Raw genomic sequence first — 19,834 nt, 5'->3', positions numbered from 1 at the left:
ACAAGCCAGCGGTTAAAGTCATGCAGCTACGTTTTCAAAGCCAGCTAAAGCCCAGGCGTGTGCGCCCGCACAACCAGTAGGCGTGACAACAGCCCACAACAGGCAGTTTCCCTTTGAACATATTCTCCCCAATAAGGGCTTAACATGAAAGCTCTGAACCTCTGTATAGTCTCACTGAGGGTTTTTTCATTTTTTATTGAACTGCCTCCCAGCTGCCAGCTTGCTAAAGCTGTGCATTGGGTCTTCCTCTTCTTATCTCATCTCTGTGAAAACTCAGTGTGGACTGCAGTGTGAAAAAAGCAGCAGCTTCACGTCATGAATTTTGGAGGAGAGCGTGTGCTTGCCTGGGGTCTCTGGACTGAGGAGCGGAGACTGTAAAAATGAGCACGGTGACTGAAAATGACTGCAGAAAACTTGGGAGAGAAGGAAGGAAAGAATTTTGAGAAGTACATTAAAGATCGTGTAGAGCATTTCAAAGTTAGCCTTCAGCAAATTTCTGGATCCAAAACTGTACAATTAGAATTTAGAGCAGTTCTCCAATGATGACAGTTCTATGACACATCTGAATGACCATCAAGGGTACATCACCAGAGGAGGAGGTAGAGTAGGCCAGTGGGACCGGTGTCTGTATTTAACTACATGAAGCTGAAGCTCATTAAAGCATTACTACAGCAGAATTGTTTTACCATTCTGGCTGCACCCCATACTAGCCACTGCCAGAATAAATCCCGTTAAGCTGTTCAACAGGATACTGCATTGTAATTCTGAATAATTAGCATATACTGGCATCTTTAAAAGCTCAGCGATCTGTCTCAGCATTTTTAGAGGGCGTGTGTGTGTGTGTCACTTCATTGCCTGTGTGCGTTTGTGTACATAAGTGCATGCAGCTGTGTGTATGAGTGTGTGTGTGTGTGTGTTGTAAGGGGCCTCCAAGCCCATAGCAATGAAAGCCCTGTGTGTGCGTGTGTGTGTGTGTGCGTGTACACACATGCGCTAGGCTTTGTGCGATTCAGGCTTCCGGCACTTTCTGCAGTGGCTGCACAACACTGCAGAGTATCGTCCCACTTAAACAGCTTTCCCAGTGCACAGATCTGCCCAAGATAGCGCTCCGGCGGGCTATTAATATCGGTGTTAATAAAGAGGGGGTGGAGACAGGGAGAGAGCGCACCGCACCACCCAAGTGGCTCCACCCACAAATATCTGAAGACGATGCCAGAGACGGGGTACAGAAAAAATCCTGTCTTTCAGAAACACAGAATGCACTGCGCATCAGAGGTCATGTGACTCCAGTGATCTGGCTATTGGCGCTTTGTGTGTGTATTCTTGTATATGTGTTTACGTTTTTGTGTTTATACACGAGTGCACACACACACACACACACTCACACCCATGCACAAACACACAACATGCATCTGAAATTTTGTGAATACCAATTCTTCCAAAAAGCAATCGAATAAATCTGGTCAAATAAAGCAAATATCTGTTTTAATGCTTGGATATTGATCCTGCAAAAAATAAAGTACTGAAATATTTTTTATTTATTAATAAACTGAGAAATATTTTCACTTACTCTTAAAAATTGTATTTTATAGATTATTTTTAAAATAACACTAACACATATTTATCAAAAGGTCTCCTGCATACATACATTTTATTCACTTATTCACTGATATCCTTCTCTGTTCCAATCTCCTTTACTATTAGAATATTATTTCAAAGATGCTGAAGACTGAAGATCTATATCAATATTCACACATCTATCTGCACCATTCCAAACAAAGCACAAAAAACAGCCCTGCACATTCCTCAAAACATTGACTTGCAGGATTATTAAATTCTGAACATGCACCTAGTCATTACTGGATATGAAGGTGGGGTTGAATACGAGAAAATCATCACGCAAAGAGCCAAGTGCTTTTCAAGTCTTATGCGAGGACCGCAATACAAACTCGGCTGAAAAGAGTAAAATAGATTAAATGCCATCAATACAGCGCCAGCACGGTGATTCATTTTCTTTGTGAACTTCCTAAGCCTTAGTAAGAGGAAGGTGTCCACATAAGCTGTCTCTGCTCCAACAGCACTGACTTTAACACATAGCACTCCAAACTGAAGCTGATTTGCCACAGTTGCAGTATATCTCTGGCAGGACTAACAGTTGCGGTGTTTTAAATGAAAATGAATCATGTGTATAGTTTAAAACTATACTGCACGATGAGCAGTAGGGAGTGTATCAGGAGAACTGAGAACCGGCTCACGGCAGGACTCAGCCAGTTTACTGCAAAGCAATCAATCCCCTTCCCCCTAAAGCCAGCCTTCCCAGCCAGCATCCAGGAACCTGCAACAGCCTCCGAGCGCAGACGTACATGCCAAGACAGAGCCCCGCTAACCGGGTCTGTCACCGGGCTTACAAAAGCGCTGGCACAAAGCAATAATACAAAAACAGAATAAGAGAGAAACCAGGGGCTACTGCACGCAGAGAACTGCACAACACCTGACCTGCCAGAGAAGACAGTAAACGGTAACCTTCCAAGAAGCTCCGTTTTATTTATATGTGGGATTAAGCAGGGAGTAGCTGTCCAAGACAGGGACAAAGAAGTCAGCTAAAGTGGAAAGAAAGACATAATCTAATCCACCAGCAAACAATACAAATGCTCTGATATAAGGATTCCCTTCCATTGTAAATATGCAGAGTCAGTCAGACGGGCAGCTAGCTCACAATAGCTTTCCCTGGGGCTAGAGTGTGTTTTTTTTTTGTCTTGAGCACTCCACACAAAAGCTGTCTGTGGCTGGTAAACATAATGAAAATCACACAAGGCCAGTGGCAGAAGGCACTGCGTCCTGTTTTACTATGAGACTGAGAAGGTAGCCCGAAGCAAGAGAGTGGCATTAAGCATCATGTGACAAACCATTGTGTCATAAACACAGCACGGTTGCCTGGGCTACGTCAATCAGCCAATGAGGGCTGATAAAGAGCAAAGGTGTGGAAAGACATTCAAAGGAGACTTCAGCCCTCCTGTAAAACTGCAGCTACTAACTTCTGTTTGCATTGCTGGCACAACAGTTTGTGCAGTTATGTTTTATGCAAACATGGAGGGTAGACCTTGAAACCTCACTGATATGATGGGGAAGCATTTCTTTTGAGATGTTAATATAAAACTTTGCTTTAGCTGTTGTAGTCACTAGGAGAAAGGTGTGAAATTTCTTTAAGAATCCCCGAGGCCTTGCTAAGGTCAAGGTTATGCGATGTGTTCCGTCTCCAAGCGCGGACGCGCAGCCAGGCCCAGAGCATTGTGGGAAACTTACCTTCACCCCGGACGACAGGAAGCTGCCGGCGTGCATTTTCGGGGCCGGAGACCTCGTGCCCTGGCCCTGGGTAGCAGCGGTCTGCTTCGCCGTCGGGCTCCCTGCGGGAGGAACCCAGTGACACCCATTATCAGCGGCCACACGGTGGCGCCAGAGATGCGAGAGCGGCGGCTCCCTGGAGCACACCACAAAATGAATGACTGCAATAAATGTATTAACCTCCAGCAGCTTTCAATTTCCCTGGTACTGTGAGTATTGAGAGGGGAGGAAGGAGGCTGAAATTGGGAGATGTGATGTATGGGAATGTCGAGTCACTTGAAGCAAAGTGGAGTTAACTGCAGCTAATAGTACTGTGGATTCACTGATTTCCAACCCCAAACCACACACACGCACGCACGCACACACGCAAACGCACAGACACACACACACACCTTCCTGATCTTCCTCCTCTGCAGACTTATTCATCCACCCCTTAATCTCTCGCATCACTCGACCGCTGAGCACAGCAGCCTCGTCACCATGGAAACTGATATTATACTGCCATCTCACTGTACGTCACAACACATGACAGCTTCACATTAAAGCATGATGTTTAGTCAGGTATGGGCGGAGGGGGAGGGGGTGGGGGGATTGGGGGAAGCTGGCCGATGGGGGCTAAAGGCTAGGGAGGGAGGGGCTTCCTGAGCTTCAGCCTCAGGCCGAGGGTCTGGATTCACACTGCGCAATTCCTCATAAACGAAAAAAAAAAACACCCACTCTTTCATGCCGCAGGCCTTGGTACAGTGGCATTCATCAATTTCTCTCCCCCTCCCTCCCTCCATCCATTTTCCTCTCTCCCTCTCCCTCCCTTCTGCAGTGGAAGTCTGCCACAGAAAAGCCTGTTGCTGCAGAAAGAATTGCGCTAGAGGGGACAGGATTTGTTAAGCCAAGCAAACCGATCAGGGCTGAGACAGTGACACCAGCATGAGTAAGCGCTGTGGCTTAACTCACATCATAGCTGCTTGCGAAACAGAAATGTTACACCATACTGAAATGTTTGTTCAAGGCAGAAACTGATTTGTCTGAACCAATTAAGTTAAAAAAATATACTATTACTCTTGGGCAGCCTAATAAATTCACTTGGAAATGTATTCCTGTCATTACTAATATGGCTGTTGTTGGTTGTGTAGTGCCTTTTTTTAACACCACTTGTAAGGGGAGTGGGAGGTGGTGTGCTGAGCTGAGCTACCAGTAGGGGGCAGCAGCGTACCTGCGGAGGAGGCGGCAGCGGCAGCAGCAGAGGCCATGCTGATGACCTGCCCGGGCTTGTCCACAATGATGTAGGGGTTGTTGATGACAGAGGCGCCCTGCTTTGTGTGCACAGGGGTGGAGGTGGGGGTTCGTGGAAGGGGCGAATGGCTGGGGGTGGAGATGGGGGAGCCTGGAGCCAAAAAGAAACAACAGCAAAGCTGCAGGTGTTGGGTAAAAAAGTGCTGATGACAACTTGAGCTAAGTCCAGGGATCTTACGCCCTTTTAAACCTCCCATTGCATGGTGCGTCCACAAGGTCTTCGCATGTGTTCTCTCCCCCAAAAGAGAAAGCCATGGTAATTGTTTGTATAACAATTCTCAGTTAAATTTGTATTTTCCTATTTTATTATGGCTACTCTAGACAAGAGACAAAACATTTTTAATCCACACCAAAGCGGTACCTGAAACGATCTTGCAGCTCATTGTGATTGGCTGAAACGATTTCCCGGGAGACTCCGCAGGACTGGGCACCTGCCCCTGCGGGACGATCTTGCAGCTAGCTGTAATTGGCTGGAAAGCGGAGTTGCCGTGGGAACCCAGAGTGATCTTCTCCGTGACTTTGGGCCGGGACGGCGTGCGCTCCGTGGAGAGGGGGTCGTAGGCGCTGGATCGGCCAGCCTCGGTCTTAATCGCGCAGCCTGGGGAGGGTGACAGGGACACGGACGTGAAGGCGGCGGCCGGGGGAAGCCGCCGGGTTAGCCTGTCGCTAACGAAGCTCCGCTTTGAGCAGCCAGCCCCTCGGACCAGCCTCATTCCCAGCGGTTCCACGCTACGGCAAACAGCACACGCTTCTGGCTGCTCAGCCTGCAGTGAAAAGCTCTCCGTCGATTACGATGGTGAAACTAACTTCTCATTTGTTCTCAGCCATCGCTTCATGTTCAAATCGTCTCCTCGTATCCGCCTTCGCAGAAAGCCCATTCCTGTAATTAAATGTGTATTTTTATCGTTTCGTACGGTACCGTGATACGAAACGATAAAAATACACACTTAATTACAGGAATCAATATAAATGCTCCCTTATCAACATACAGGGATTAAAGGATAAAGGAAAGAAGGAATCCCATGCCACTTCACAGGAGAGTGTAACATCCCCAAAAATGGGGTATTGCATTTTCCTTCCACATTCAACTCAAACCTGGCACACCACTGACAACTGTGGAGTTATCAGTCATGTTTTATCACTTTAAAAACTGTGATTCAATTACTCTCTGACTTAAAGACCAAACAATAAAGTTTGGTGGGTTAATCTCATGTTTAATGTTGGTCATAAAAGCAAACAACTGATCAATAATCTAACAGATGGCTAAACACTCATCATTATATATAGGTTTGCGTAAAAGAATTGGACGAAATCCCTATCTTTAGATGGCTATTTTTTATCTTTCGATCCATCAGCTCAGGCTGACATATTTCAAGCTCTCCTAGAACTTTTTTTCTGTGTTACGCCTACGAAGATCCTGATTTTGTCACTCATCCAGGAAGTTTTCTTCTGGGCAGCATTCCATTCATTCCCCAGTGAAACAATGTCCTCAAGTATTTGATGTGTCACTATATCAATTCAGTACATACAGAAATTGAATTTTACCAACAACTCTGTACTTGAGCTAATGGGTCATTGGTGAAATGCTGTCTATATTTGTGAAACAGCACAGAAAGGTAGGTAGGTAGGTAGTACCTGATACTACTTCCTGTTGACACTTAATTACTAGGTCTAGTACTACTCATTTTCATACTGCAGATCAGGCAAATGATGAATGAACTACATTTGTGTACTTAAATTGACACACGATTTCCCATTTGGCAATATGATGTACACAGAATAAAAGAAATGTTAACGTTATTGCTAAAGGAATAAGGCAAAGCCATGGCGCACACCTTTCTCCAAGACGCCGTGGGCGTCCGGGGCGTGGCGCACAGGGGAGGCGGGCAGCCGTGCGGAGGGCCCAGGCGTCTGGGCGGGGCCAGAGGAGGACCCCGGGGTGTGGACAGCACTCGTCTGCTGGGAGGATGAGGAGGAAGGAAAGGGGACCAAGTCCTCCCCCAGAGAGTTTCGGTGCAGCTCCACATCCACAACCTTACGAACATACATAGAGGGTTGAGAAAAGGTGTGAGACGTGTCAAATTCTCAGGCTTCAGCTATAAATGTGCTGACAGGTATCCACTAGCCAACGGAAAATATGGCAACGGGCATTAACAGCAAGTGGTGCTCATGGGAGATGAGGTCCACAGCAGGATGTGGGCAAGTTCTGACTGCGCTTTAAGGATATCGGAACATCATTTCCTATCAGCAACTACAAATTGAACACACACCTGGGGAGTGCATAATAGGCAAAAGCAGAGCAATGTTTGGGGACTGCATCAAAATAATGTCAAGTCCATAGCTAAGACTTGGTTGTGGAATACATTTTAAGCACAGTGACTTTACCTGCAGCTCTGTAAAAACATAGATGCATAGGTTTTTCTCCACAAGAATTCACTGCCCAGTATCAAGAATTTAATCAGCAGATGATTTACAATGGCAGAACCAGTATTTCTAAGAAATGACTACCATTAAACAATTACAACTGGGGGCAGTACTGTAGGATCACAGACCCTTCCAGGCCTAAGCTACATGTCCAAGGTTCCATTTTGTTCAAACTGTGCAGGCAATACGATATTTATCAATACAATGATTCATCAGCATATTTCTGAAAACATATTTGTGAAGCATTCTGCTTAAGCCAGACACCAGCAGCAGAAGCAGAACGTGCCCTCTTCAGCAGGCTCATATGGCGCGTACAGTACGCTGCGCAAAGTTAATGATTAATTCCGGCACACTGGTGCCACTTGTTGCTCGCATAACTCAGTCAGGCACCAGGGAGTGGACAGCCTACCGTTTCAGCGCCGAGCGTCTGCAGGCCCGTGTAGGTTCTGTCCAGCTGCGGAAACAAGAGTTGCGGTCGTCAAACTGTGCCGAGGCAGAACGTAAAAATAAGAGGGCGTCAGCTGCTGGCATCAGCTATCAGGAGGACTGTAATGGTGGCCTGCTACATAAACGGACCTGAAAAGCCCCTGTGCATTGGTATATTATTAACCCTTTAATGTGTAAGATCACGTGTATGTGATGAGAATGTTCTTAACTGAGAACTCTAATGCTGATGTCATAATCACTGCTGGCAACTAAAAACAATGGAGTTCTAGAACACTGACTTACAATCTTTTAAAAAAATTCCAAAAAAACATACCCTTGAAAGTGTTAAAAGACGTGTTTTATTGAAAAAGAACTATGTGCCCCTCATTAGACGCTACTGTGGTGTTCGACCGCAAGCCAATGGGACCTTTGAGCCAAAAAGCAAAAGTGTACAAATACATTCAAAATTTTTCTTTTTTCATCTATTCAAAACATCTGTACACCTAACACAGACTTGCAAAGACTGAAGGGAATGTTGATTTGGGGCGATGGGTCCTAATATACTTTGTGCTGCCTGTCACTTGAGCTAAAAGAAAAATGAGAAAGCACTGCAGGCAAAGGCAGACTACCAGTTGTCAACAGTGAGCAATCCCCAGCCTTCTGACACGTAAATAAAGAGTTTGTAATAACATCTGACATCCTGTTTCAATTACAGCTTTGAGCAGTCCCTGTCCACACTTACATCTGCACCATTCCCTCCAACAAACACTCCAACCCCAAGGCAGAAGGCTCTTACAGTACCACCAGTTCAGAACCGAGAGTGTGGCAACACCGGTGCTGGCTGGCGGCCAAAATCAAGTCTCCCGCTCGTCCGATAAGGCGTACGTTAACCAAAATGTAACTGAAAGCAGGATAACATTTGCATGCTTCACATATTCAAATTGATCTCCATTTATGAATGTATCTTTATAGTGAGATACGCAGTACACTAAACAACGTAGGGAGCTAAACCAAGTCAAGCTGCTACATGACGGTGCCTCGTAAGGGTGAAGGAATGTAACTGTGAAGGATATGATTGTCGGGTGGGCCTGTACTTTAGAGCAGGGTACTTAACCCACACAGCCTGAGTGAAAAGCACCCGTCAAAAGAAAGCAAGTCGCCATGGAAACAGATGTCTACTAAGCAGAACAATTCAAATCTATTAGAATGATTGCATTATTCCTAATTGTGGCCAGTTTTGAACAGATAGAGAACAGCACAGGTAAGGTGGAAATAGCAGTAAGCACAGGAACTGAGAGGAGCGACAATAATGAGGTGGTACAAAAGGTGTCCCAACGTCAGATAGTGTCCTATATTACTGAAGCCAGCAGTATAAACGAGGTGGCACATTACTGAAACCACTGTAAGACGGAATCTCACCTCCAGGCGGTAGATTATTGTGAACAGTTGAACAAAGGTGGTCAAACTTCAGTTGATATGTTGGTAAGAATATAACCACTGTACAGATAAACAATACAATGCACTATCTGTTCAACTTGGAAATATTACAATCTGTTCAACTTGGAAATATTACAATCTGTTCAACTTGGAAATATTACAATTACAGTTAATAATGAACTTCTTTCATCCAAGTGTGTTTTTCACTATTTGAAATGTCTTTTTTTATACGTAATAGATAATGTTTTGGCAATATTCACTGTATGTATTTCATGGCAATAAAGCATACTGAACAGAACTGAATGTCATTGAGAAGCGGTAAAAAGGCAGTCAGGTGTCAGGTGGCAAATGACTGAAATGGGTGGCCCACAGGAGCACACTTTCAGGTGGAATGGTACAGAGACCGGTGGCACAGAAGAGCTCACCTTCAGGTGGAATGGTACAGAGACCGGTGGCACAGAAGAGCTCACTTTCAGGTGGAATGGTACAGAGACCGGTGGCACAGAAGAGCTCACCTTCAGGTGGAATGGTACAGAGACCGGTGGCACAGAAGAGCTCACCTTCAGGTGGAATGGTACAGAGACCGGTGGCACAGAAGAGCTCACCTTCAGGTGGTGGATGATATCGATGCGTTTGTTGCGGGGGTCTTTGAAGTGGATCTGGACCCGGACAGGGAACTCTCCCCAGCCACGGCGGGTCAGGTGGAAGGGAGGCTCGCTGAAAACATGCAAATTAACACAATTTAATCCACTGACAAATCTCCTAGTGCGCAGGGAGGGGCAAAAATGTAGTTTGCAGCTGTCAAAACTGGAGCTTTTAAGCCGAGTGTCATTACAACCTTATGTACGACGTGTCACCCAAAAAGGTTTGTTGTTATTTTTAATCATTGGGAAACAACCTCCAGGCTGATCCTACTAACCCAAACTATACTACGTACTGTGTGGTGCAATGGCTTCACGTGCCATTGCTGTATATCTACTGTACACTATGGCTCTAATTATAGTGCAGAAACTGCATGCATTACCCTCCAAATCCACAAGGGGGCAATGATAAGGCAAGGCTTACTTTTGGGGAGGAAAGTATGTTGTTATTCTGAAGTGGACCAAAGTGAATTCTTGAGTGAGTGAAATACTTGGAAAAAGAACGCTGCCATAAAGGCAGAAGAGCGGCAAAAATAGAAATGGATTTGGGAAGAACTGCGTAGGAAAACGCTTTGCGTTCACGCTGAGGAGAACTGGAAATAACTGGTCTGGTGGTAATAGCTGATACCTGATTATAACAGGTCAAAAAATGTCTGCTGTGGCGTTTATAGGAGTGAACGCCAGAGCCATGAAGTGGGGGGCGTCTAAACATATTTTATAAGAGAGCTATTCTTCATATGAGACATGCCTAAAAGTGCATATACAGACACGTCTTATTTGCTCCCTGTAATTTTCCATGTCAAAATATGTGGTTAACAGTCTGGAGACATACGAGATGCCCCCCGGGCCTAAAAACAATATCCTTTGAGTCTCTGCTCAAAAACACACGTGAAACACACAAAGTGCGTGTCCACATTAACACAAACACACAAAAGTACGTGCCTCCCACAAACGCACACACACAAAACCACACACTCACACACACACCTGACTTCCACAAGGTCATTGGGTTTGTAGCTGGGGTGCAGGAAGAACCAGACCTTCTTCACAAAGTGGTCTATGCTGGGCTCCTTCCGGGAGCCCCTCACATACACCATCCACTTGTGCGTGGACTGATCGTTTTCCTCTCTCTTATCTGGGGGGATGTACCTGAGACACAGAGACAAAGAGAGACACCGAGGGCAATGAGGAAAGGAGAACAAAAATAGAGAATGAGAGACAGACAAAGGGAGACAGAGAGAGAGAAAAGGGAAGAAACACAAAACGGGGAAGAAAACAGGGAGGAAAAAAAGTTGGGAAGAAGGGAAAACAAAGAGGAAGGGTGAAGGTAGAGGCAGGGAGAGGGAGGGAGAGCGGGAGAGAGCAAATGAAAAAGGAAAAAAAAAACGGGCGGATTAACAGGGGTGTGGTGAAGCGCCCTTGAAAACACTGTCCGTGTCAATCATTTTCAACTGACATTCTTGTTTTTGTCAGAGGGACAGTGCGGATAGGCAGGAGCACACCATGTGACCGTGATGGTCCTGGCAGCACAGAGCGCACGCTTGCTGATTTCACCACCCTCCCTCCTGCCTGTTACCATCCAAGAGCACTTAAAGCAGACGATCCGTGTCAAGACGAGACAAGCCCGGGTTACCTCAAAGCACAGTCGATTAACAGTCATCAGAAACCCTCCAAGCTGAACTTAAATGAGCGAGACCAATAACCCGTATCCTGAATTACCCCAAAACATACACCCTTAAGATCCCTACGGTAATTCGACGATAGTCAGAGGCACAAAGGTAAGGGTTCAGTCGGATGTGAAAATCATTTCTAAGGGTTAATTTGCTTGGCTTGCGCTTGCGATTTCTAGCTACGCATATTCTGTGGGCTGTTCTAAAACACTTATTGACATTTTGAATAATAATTTATATTAGTTATTTGAAGACCCAGAAGTAAAATATCGTAGAAGTTAACTGCTAATAAAAGTATCCCACAGTGCTGATTGTGATTGACAGACCCACCAGGCAGGTACAGTGAGCAGCGGGGCAGGGTTGGGGGTAGGGGTGGGGGGTGGGCAAGGTACTTTCCACAGATTTCCTACAACGAAAAATGGATCCCACGGGAACGGGACCTGTGGGACCTGAAACAACCGTTGCAAGCGCAGGACAAATTTACTCCGAAAGAGGGTTTGACGCACAGCGAAAGAATGACGCAACTGAGTTAATCCTACACCAGGATTATGTTCCGGCAAGCTACAGTAACTTCCTGACAAATTTCCTGATCAAATTTCATTGAAATTCATACTTATAAAAAAATAAAAAAATTTAAAAAACCCCAGCTCAATTCATCTTTCATCTTTCTATTTAATTCTCAAAAAATATTCACATTTATGTTTAAATAAATGAGCTGAAGTTCTCTGAACTTTGTAGACGCAGGCTTTTCATTAGTTGCTCATTGTTTAGATACTCATGTTTCTACAGAGGCTAATAGAGGCTAATTCAATAAAATGTTTCCACATGACGGCCCATTCGTTAACAAATTTGTATTTTGCATATAAAATCTGGTCGGGTTTATTTAATGCAGTAATTCTAATATCGTACAGGTTGGTGCAAATCCCAAAAACCTACAGTAGGACGATGCACAAGCCAGAACAGGTGTATGTTTTGGGGGAGTGTGGGACAGGAAAGAAAACGTTGCCTGCATGTACAGCAGGCGGGGAAAAGTCATGTGCAGGGCTCTACGTCCTGTTTCTCCGGTCCATCAGTCACAGCGGTTCTGCCTGCACCGGCCGCATTAAGAACGTGGTGCTCTGGCACAGTAGCGGCGCATCTCAGCAAGACTGCAGAGCGAAAGGACATGGCCGCTGGCAACACGTTTCAGAGGATTCGCGTGCTCTGCCATGCCCTCCCAAATTGTGGCACAGGCCAACTTGTACAACGGGGCATTACAAAAATGCAAAAAATTAAAAAAAAATAAAAAATAAAAATAAAAAAATTCACCAGTAGAGCATAAGATGATATTTTTTTTTTTCTGATTAAAACTTCGTTTTGGTGGAAAGTTGCTGGGTGATCACTGTTGTTAGAACTATACAAAACTGCACATCTGCCAGAAATCAAAAATGACTCACAGAAAACTTTTAAAAGCAAACTAGGAAAACTGGGTCAGGAGGGAAAATCCTGGGAGAAATGTGTTTATTCTGTCATAGTGACTCAGTTTACCAAGCCTCTGCTTTTAGCCATGAACATCCTGTCAGCAAGGTTGACAAAGAGCAATCACCGTTTTGTTTTGGATATCGCAAAACACAGTTCTGGTACGTACATTTGTAGGTGAACATTTTTTGTATGTATGCACTGTTTTGTATGTTGTGTACACATAACTTTATGTTGCGTGAGCATGAAAAGAGGTACACTTTGAAAGACATGCTTGCCTCTACTTCGATGAGTGAACCGAGTTGGCAACAGCCTGTTCCTAACATCAGCAAGGCTGCCGCCATTCTGTGTTTTTAACTGCCTTTTCCCAATGCCAGGCAAGTCCCTGTCTGCTTGTTCTGTCAGCTAGCCATAAAGCCTCGTCTAGACTAAAACGAATCGACTGTCTGCCGTGGTTGGGTTTGTGCATTCCAGTCATGTTTCCACAGGGGAGCCACTGCTAGTGCATCATTCGGTCACTTTTCATAAAACGGCAGGCTCTGGCAACTCTCTTTCTCCGAAAGGAATTACCTGTCCACCCTCTGGGAACTTTATTTCTTCCTGAACAAAAATGTATTTGGCTTTACTGATGACATTTGTAAGCCCCTTCCCAAGCAAGGATAGAACCACCATGGGCCTTTAAATAAATAGCCAGTATTTGCATACATGCCCAAAAAACATTTTTATGTGCAGTTTTTTTCTTTTGGTAGTGCAATAAAAAGGAGTTCAGCTAGTCAGAAATCATATGTAAGTGCGGTTTTATGAAGAGGTGTTCCTCACACAGTAAATTTTGGTGTTCACAAGATAATTAGACGGTGGACCTGGAAGGCAGCATGTTTGAGTCTTACATCAGAAACTTCTGCGATACCCTTCAGCAAGAATCCCTCACCCGATTTGCCTCAACAAAACATTAGCCTGTAAGTCTCTGCATGCAAAAAGTATATAAGGGCACCTCCTTAGCAATAAAATTACAAAAGATTGCCTTTCTTCACAGAGAAAGTGGCCCAAATTCTCAAATGAAGACACTTACTTGGACACGTTTCCCACAACGATGGTCTTTTTCACATAGAGGCGGGACGAGTCCTCTCCCGTGGTGTGATAGGTGAATCGCTGGTCTCCATCCCGCGGGACCAAAACTCCAAAGGTGTCCTTGAGCCCAAAGAGAAAAGGCAAAATGAAAGACATCAAAAGGGACTATAAAATGGAACAAGATAAAAATTATAATAAAAGCCTTTGATTTGGTTCATACACAAGTTAGTGACTGACAGCTAATGCTAGCATCACCCAATTTGGGCTTAATTAAGCCTCAAAGTGCAATAACTCATAACACCCTGCCGATGTTTCTTTTTGGTTCCTTTTGGTTACCAAGTCCATTTGATTACCCTACCCATTACACCACACTGCCACTGACCTTCCCCGTGTTCCGGCCTGGCCTGCGCTCGGGCCGGCCAGACTCCTCCCTCCAGCCCCCTTCCCCGTCCCGGTCCTGGCCCTCGCCCAGCTGGGACAGGGACTCCGTCTCGGACTGCACGAGGGAGGGCGTCTCGGAGCCCTGGTTGAGGGGAGAGGAGGAGCGCGAGGGCGACTCCAGGAACCGCTTGATGGCCGGGTGGTTGAAGACCGAGGGGTCGCTCTTGGATGACTGCTGGAAGCAGGAAAGCGCGCATAGATCAGCACTCACTTCCCGTAGAGAGTTTAAGCCTGTTGAGCGGCGAAACGTTTCACCCGACAGGAAGTCATGTCTCATCTCACACTTACCTCTTGGACCTTTGGCTGGCCTGCGTTAGCATAGTAATTGGCCACAATGCAGGCCCTCAACTTGTCCATCATCCTCCTCGCTTCATTAAGACGCTGTGGCAAAGACAACCCAGAGCACAGTTAGCTTATTGCAATTTCCTTAACACCCAAATAAACACTGATGCAATCAATTCATACGGAAATTTCAGATTTAACATTATGCCCATCCGAAGCGTCAGGTAAGAACGCATCTAAAATTTAAATATGAGTACATAGCAAAAACAGCTCTGGGTGCAAACGGTTTGCAAACACAACCCACCATTGATGCCTGCCATTCCTTCATTGATCAAAATAGCTATTTATATATTTTCTACAGCATGGTACATACCTGCCCAATCACCTCGATCTCATGCTCTTTGTTCTTCATTTCCAGGCAGAACTGATCCTTTATGATGGCTTCAATTTTCTGTACCGTTGCTTCCCGAGCTAAAAGATAGAATGAGCAAGATGAACAGCACAGAGAGCATATAAACAGAGTGAATGATACATGTTAAAAATAAATAAACATCAATGAACATACAGATCAAATATGACTGAGGGATTACCATTCTGCTCCAAGACCTTATGTCGTTTGTTTTGGTGGACAACTGATATTTCTTCATAGTCTGGGTCTTTGTCTTCAATCCTCCTTTTGATTCCTGACATAACTGTTCTTCAAAATGATACAACTGCAAAGAAACCCATCAGTACAAAGTGCGTGACTCACCATCCAAAAAACTAACAGTCTCATATAGGACGTGAGTGTGTGTGATTTGTAAAAAGCATCTCTATCAAATTTCATACTATTCCATGCTTTTTTAAGAATGCTTAATCAGTCAGAACAGTTCTCGGGTAGCTAATGCATATTTTCTAATGTGATGCTTTTTTTAAATATAAACTGACATACAGCTGTACACTGTTAAGCTATAAATTCTTTAAGTGTGTACACCTGATAATTGAACTATTTCTGGAGTTCAGACACAGTAGATTGTAAATGAGGCAAACAAGCCTTGTGATTAAAATATGTTTCAGCACAAAATTGTGGAACTTTGCTTTACACCACCACAATGAATCAGTTTTACGAAAGACTGCGCTACTGGTGGACTGACAAGTACAAGTCAATATTTTAACGTTACGAATATATCCATCGGTCTAACTCTCAGAAGTATAACAATAAGAAGCCCAATAAAAAAGTAATCACAAAATGTGTCAAAATTAATACGACTCGCAAACTCAGTAAAGAACAGTAACTTGCAATATTTACATAAAAATCAATGGACGTGAAAGAGACTATAGACGAACATATATTTCTGTGTACGACTTTTATTTAAACTTTTCCACCACCACAAATACATTTTTAAAATAATGTTCTGTGCTTCAACTGAAGAAGGTGCCAAGTGAACTGCTAGCTACATTTGAAGCGCTTAGAAACACAATAAACGTCTCATGCTCATATTCTTGCCATGTAGCAACAATAATGCTAGCTGGCTTGTAATAACTTCCATTGACAACGGGAAAATCCCAATACATAGCTACAAAATAAACCTGCCGTTTTAACTCTGCATGTTTGGAGCGCGAACTATGTGCGCATTATCTAACTTAAAAGTAACTTGTGCAAGTTAGCCAAGTTAGTTCTGTGGACTAGCTAGCTACATAAACGTTGGCTAGTAATGATTAGCTAGCCGCATAGTACTCCGTTAGCGTCTTCGATGCTAGCCAGTTATTAATAGACAGTTGTTTTGAATTCAGCAGTACAGACACTCAAATTAACTAACTGGGTTGTTAGCTAGCTAGAGCTAATTAAATGCTGTATTACAACTACTGCTTACCATATCCTAGCAGGGGCTAAAAGATGAGTATTTTAGCTAGCTAGCATTATTACATTAGCGACATTACTCGCTCGCGTTTGGAAGCAACACAGCTGCTACAAAGCGGATAGCCTCTCTACTCGACACCGATAAAAGCCTGCGGCCTAAATAGCGGGGAAACTAAACATAACTTCCACCCAAAACATAAGCTAAACTTTGTGAAACGGCCCTATGCTTATGCGTTTGATCAGTTTTCCTTAGCTGATAAATCTCGAGACTGACAGCTAGCTATACATCTTAAATAACACCGATCCATCTCCCCGACAGTCACCCTACCTTGCGCACCTGGTACGTGAACCGGTGAGACCCAGCCGGAACGAAAGGGGAAAGTTTGCCGTGTTGTGACTCGTGTAAACCGGGGAGGTGTAAGACGATTATTCGCCGGGTCCTGGTGGCGTGTGTTTGCAGAGTAATGCGCTGAGACAAATAATATACCCGCGAGAAACCTTATTCGAAGACAATGATTTCTTTGGACAGTGGGTCTCAGCGCCATGAAATTGCAGAGAGAACTAGGCCGCGCAATTTCAATTGGTAACCGGTTGAGGGCGCTCTGAAGTAATGACTTTCAGCCACAGTTTATGTGACAGAACAACAGGTTGTTTGGCAGTGAGTTAGCTGGGTAACATTACTTCAACAGTTCTTCGCTCACAGTAAACATGATAAATCAGCGATAAACAATAAAAATAATCCACATGAATGCAAAAATTATGTGTGATGCAAAAAATAATAATTCGTTTTTTAATTCAATAATGTATGATTTAACAAAATCGATAAAATGCGCCCATCAAAATGTATTTTTATTAGCTATATTTCGCAGGGCTATAGGCTACTTCAGATAACTACAATGATTATGCGTAGGCTATTTGTGATTTGATAAGTAGCTAAGGAACATAACTAAATCCTGGATGGTAACAGTAATTATAGTTCGTTAAATCCTTAATTAGCTTTCCCAATTGAACTGCTTTTAGTAGATGAGATCATTCCTGAACACACCAGACTATTCTGATCCAGTTGCGTAAGTTCAGATAATGATCAGCACATGTCAAGATGTTAATTACGAGAGACAAATAAATCAGTCATCTTAGGGTATCTGCGGTTTAAACGTGATATTGTTCATTTCTGTCAAAGGAGCACGTATGTGTGCCAATTTTCTGCAAATTGGCATATTAAAAAAGAAAATTATTGGAATGTGTATCATAAAACATAAGCGTTTTTAGGGAATTTTTATATAATTTATTATTTTATAAATTCCTAAATGTATTTTATCTCACACAACCTTTCACTTAACTGTACCTCCAATCGTTTTATTGTTGGTGACGTTTTATTGTTGGAGAAGGGGCCGAATCGTAATTTTTGTTTTTGATGAAAAAGTAATGCTATATAGCACAATTATTGTCCAATTTTTAATGTTATTTGATTTTGCAAATACAATTTTGATTGATTTATGATGTTGTTTGTGTTTTGGTCTGTTCTTCAGGATTGTAGTCAGTCACAGCCAGCTACCACAAGACATCTATACCGACCTGTCCTCCTCCATCCCTCTGTGGGAAATGTCTGTCATCAAAATTTGACCACCCCAAGAAGGAAATTTTGCCTACTGTAAGCTTTCCAAACCTCCCCCTCCTTCTTGCACCCACCACGATGGCTGTTTTGCCTCCAGCTCTGCAGCACTGAACTGTATTAAATCAGTTAAATCTAGCAAAGCTTGGCTGTGTACAACAAAACAGACTGCATTCAATTGGTTTTTGAATGCCAAAGCACAAAGGTCTTACAGTCCCACCTGAAGAAAAAAAACAAACACTTTTATTCAACTACAGAATGTTGCTCAGAGCAGATTTAACAGGAACAATGCATCGTATCATGGCTATAACTTGTATGAAAGAGCAATGCTGTTTGGAAAGAGGAATGAAGCCACACAGAAAATAGCTGTGCCTGCGGTGACTGTTCAGCCTCAGGACAGCTTCTGTTGATACTCGGAACAGAATGGACTAAAAGAGACTCTTTTGTGTTGATATGATTCTTCCTACTCAGTATATTAACAATAACACTAAGAAAAATTACTATTAGAAATGTAAATAATTTATCATAATTATGATTGTTGCAGTAGTTAGTAAGTAAAATAGGCATCATTTACCTTTTACTATCATTTACAATTTACCGGTTTACCAGTTGGGAAGTAGGGAATGAATAGGTAGCTGCTGTGGTTCAGGCTGAATGTTCAGGTTGTGTACACTGTAGTTTAAAGGCCACCTATTCAGTGGAAATGAAAGACCATGTACAACGCTTTGTAATTTGTATTTACGCACAGTCTTAGAGCTTAACATGTTAGTGCAGGAGACAGGTGCAACTCAGCATTTGCAAAGACTCACAACAATGCCCACTCGCACACACTCACACACGCAACATATGCAAACTGCGGTAGGAAACATTTGTCTATGGCAGGCAAACCTATTTAAAAGTAAATCGCACGACAAGGCTCAATGCTAAAGCAGTCCAACACACTCCAAAATTCAAATAAATGCAGATTACTCCACAGATTCAGTGCCAATCAGTGCCTTTGGATGTTCGGATGTCAATATATTCAAATTCCCTCTTGACGGTTCTCTCGTTTTCAGTTATGCGAGGAGAACAGATGCAAAGCAGAGCCAGGCATTCCAGCTTCCTAACCATGCCCGCCAGTTGATGAAAGCCTAAATTATAGGCTGCACAGCAGACATTACGGAACGGGACTTGTGGGTTCTTCAGATACTTGGAATACTGTCATTGTACCCTTGAGCCAGGTACTTGCTGGAATTCGTCAGTGTGTAAAATGTCTAAAATGAAATGGCTATCAGCAATAAGCTAATGTGAGGTGTGCATATAAGAGAAAGCTACAGTATCTGAAAGCATTTTATTATTAATCACCCCATGCCAAACAGTATGCTCTAGCAGAGTTACACATATTAAAACCTTGTTTCAAGTATGTCTCTGGTGACTAATGTTACTATAATGTTTTCACAAGGTCATTGCGAGTTTTGAAACTGCTTAGTTTCAGCTTCACAGTGTACTGAGTTAAATCAACTGTTACAAAGTGCATATGGTCCCTATTGGACTCATATATACTGTGTTAGCATTGAGCTGTACTGTATATGCCCTCCCTCACAGTGTCATTCCTTCTGTGTTACTTTCAGTAAACCACTACATTTATTATGGAACCAGTTCAGACCACATAGCACCACCAACACTGAGCAATGACAGTGTCAATGACTGCTGGCCATTTTTCATATTTTGGTGAAATTGTTTGGAATGTGCCTTTTATGAGGATGCTCTTTTATGATGGCAGTGGGTAAAGGTAAGCGGTTACAAACTGAGCTTGTACTGCATTCAGGTGAGTCACAGTATCCAGGGTATTTATTCTGAATTGCTTCTTTAAATTAAACTATACTTATACTTATAAAATATTTTGGCTCTGTAATTTGTCCAG

General features: G+C 43.5%; 1 protein-coding gene across 3 annotated transcripts in view; it reads right to left on the bottom strand.

Moving 5' to 3' along the window:
* Positions 1 to 17,011, bottom strand: part of yeats2 (YEATS domain containing 2) — a 39,903-nt gene extending 22,892 nt beyond the window's left edge. The window contains exons 1-13 of one of the 3 annotated variants that reach the window (XM_035423859.1): positions 16,648 to 17,011; positions 15,070 to 15,192; positions 14,853 to 14,950; positions 14,486 to 14,578; positions 14,139 to 14,369; positions 13,758 to 13,876; positions 10,548 to 10,709; positions 9,525 to 9,636; positions 7,466 to 7,510; positions 6,468 to 6,666; positions 4,994 to 5,230; positions 4,553 to 4,723; positions 3,304 to 3,404 (exon numbers count right to left, since the gene is read on the bottom strand). In XM_035423859.1, the coding sequence (XP_035279750.1) occupies positions 3,304 to 3,404; positions 4,553 to 4,723; positions 4,994 to 5,230; positions 6,468 to 6,666; positions 7,466 to 7,510; positions 9,525 to 9,636; positions 10,548 to 10,709; positions 13,758 to 13,876; positions 14,139 to 14,369; positions 14,486 to 14,578; positions 14,853 to 14,950; positions 15,070 to 15,169 (1,668 nt within the window). In that variant the 5' untranslated portion in view covers positions 15,170 to 15,192; positions 16,648 to 17,011. Of the gene's footprint in view, positions 1 to 3,303; positions 3,405 to 4,552; positions 4,724 to 4,993; positions 5,231 to 6,467; positions 6,667 to 7,465; positions 7,511 to 9,524; positions 9,637 to 10,547; positions 10,710 to 13,757; positions 13,877 to 14,138; positions 14,373 to 14,485; positions 14,579 to 14,852; positions 14,951 to 15,069; positions 15,193 to 16,647 lie in introns of all 3 variants that reach the window. The other 2 variants (XM_035423857.1, XM_035423858.1) reach the window with 2 other exon arrangements.
* Positions 17,012 to 19,834: the final 2,823 nt, after the last annotated feature.

The sequence above is a fragment of the Anguilla anguilla genome, chromosome 6 (genome assembly GCF_013347855.1).
Source record: "Anguilla anguilla isolate fAngAng1 chromosome 6, fAngAng1.pri, whole genome shotgun sequence".
NCBI lineage: Eukaryota > Metazoa > Chordata > Actinopteri > Anguilliformes > Anguillidae > Anguilla > Anguilla anguilla.
This window is presented reverse-complemented; position numbering and strand designations above follow the sequence as displayed.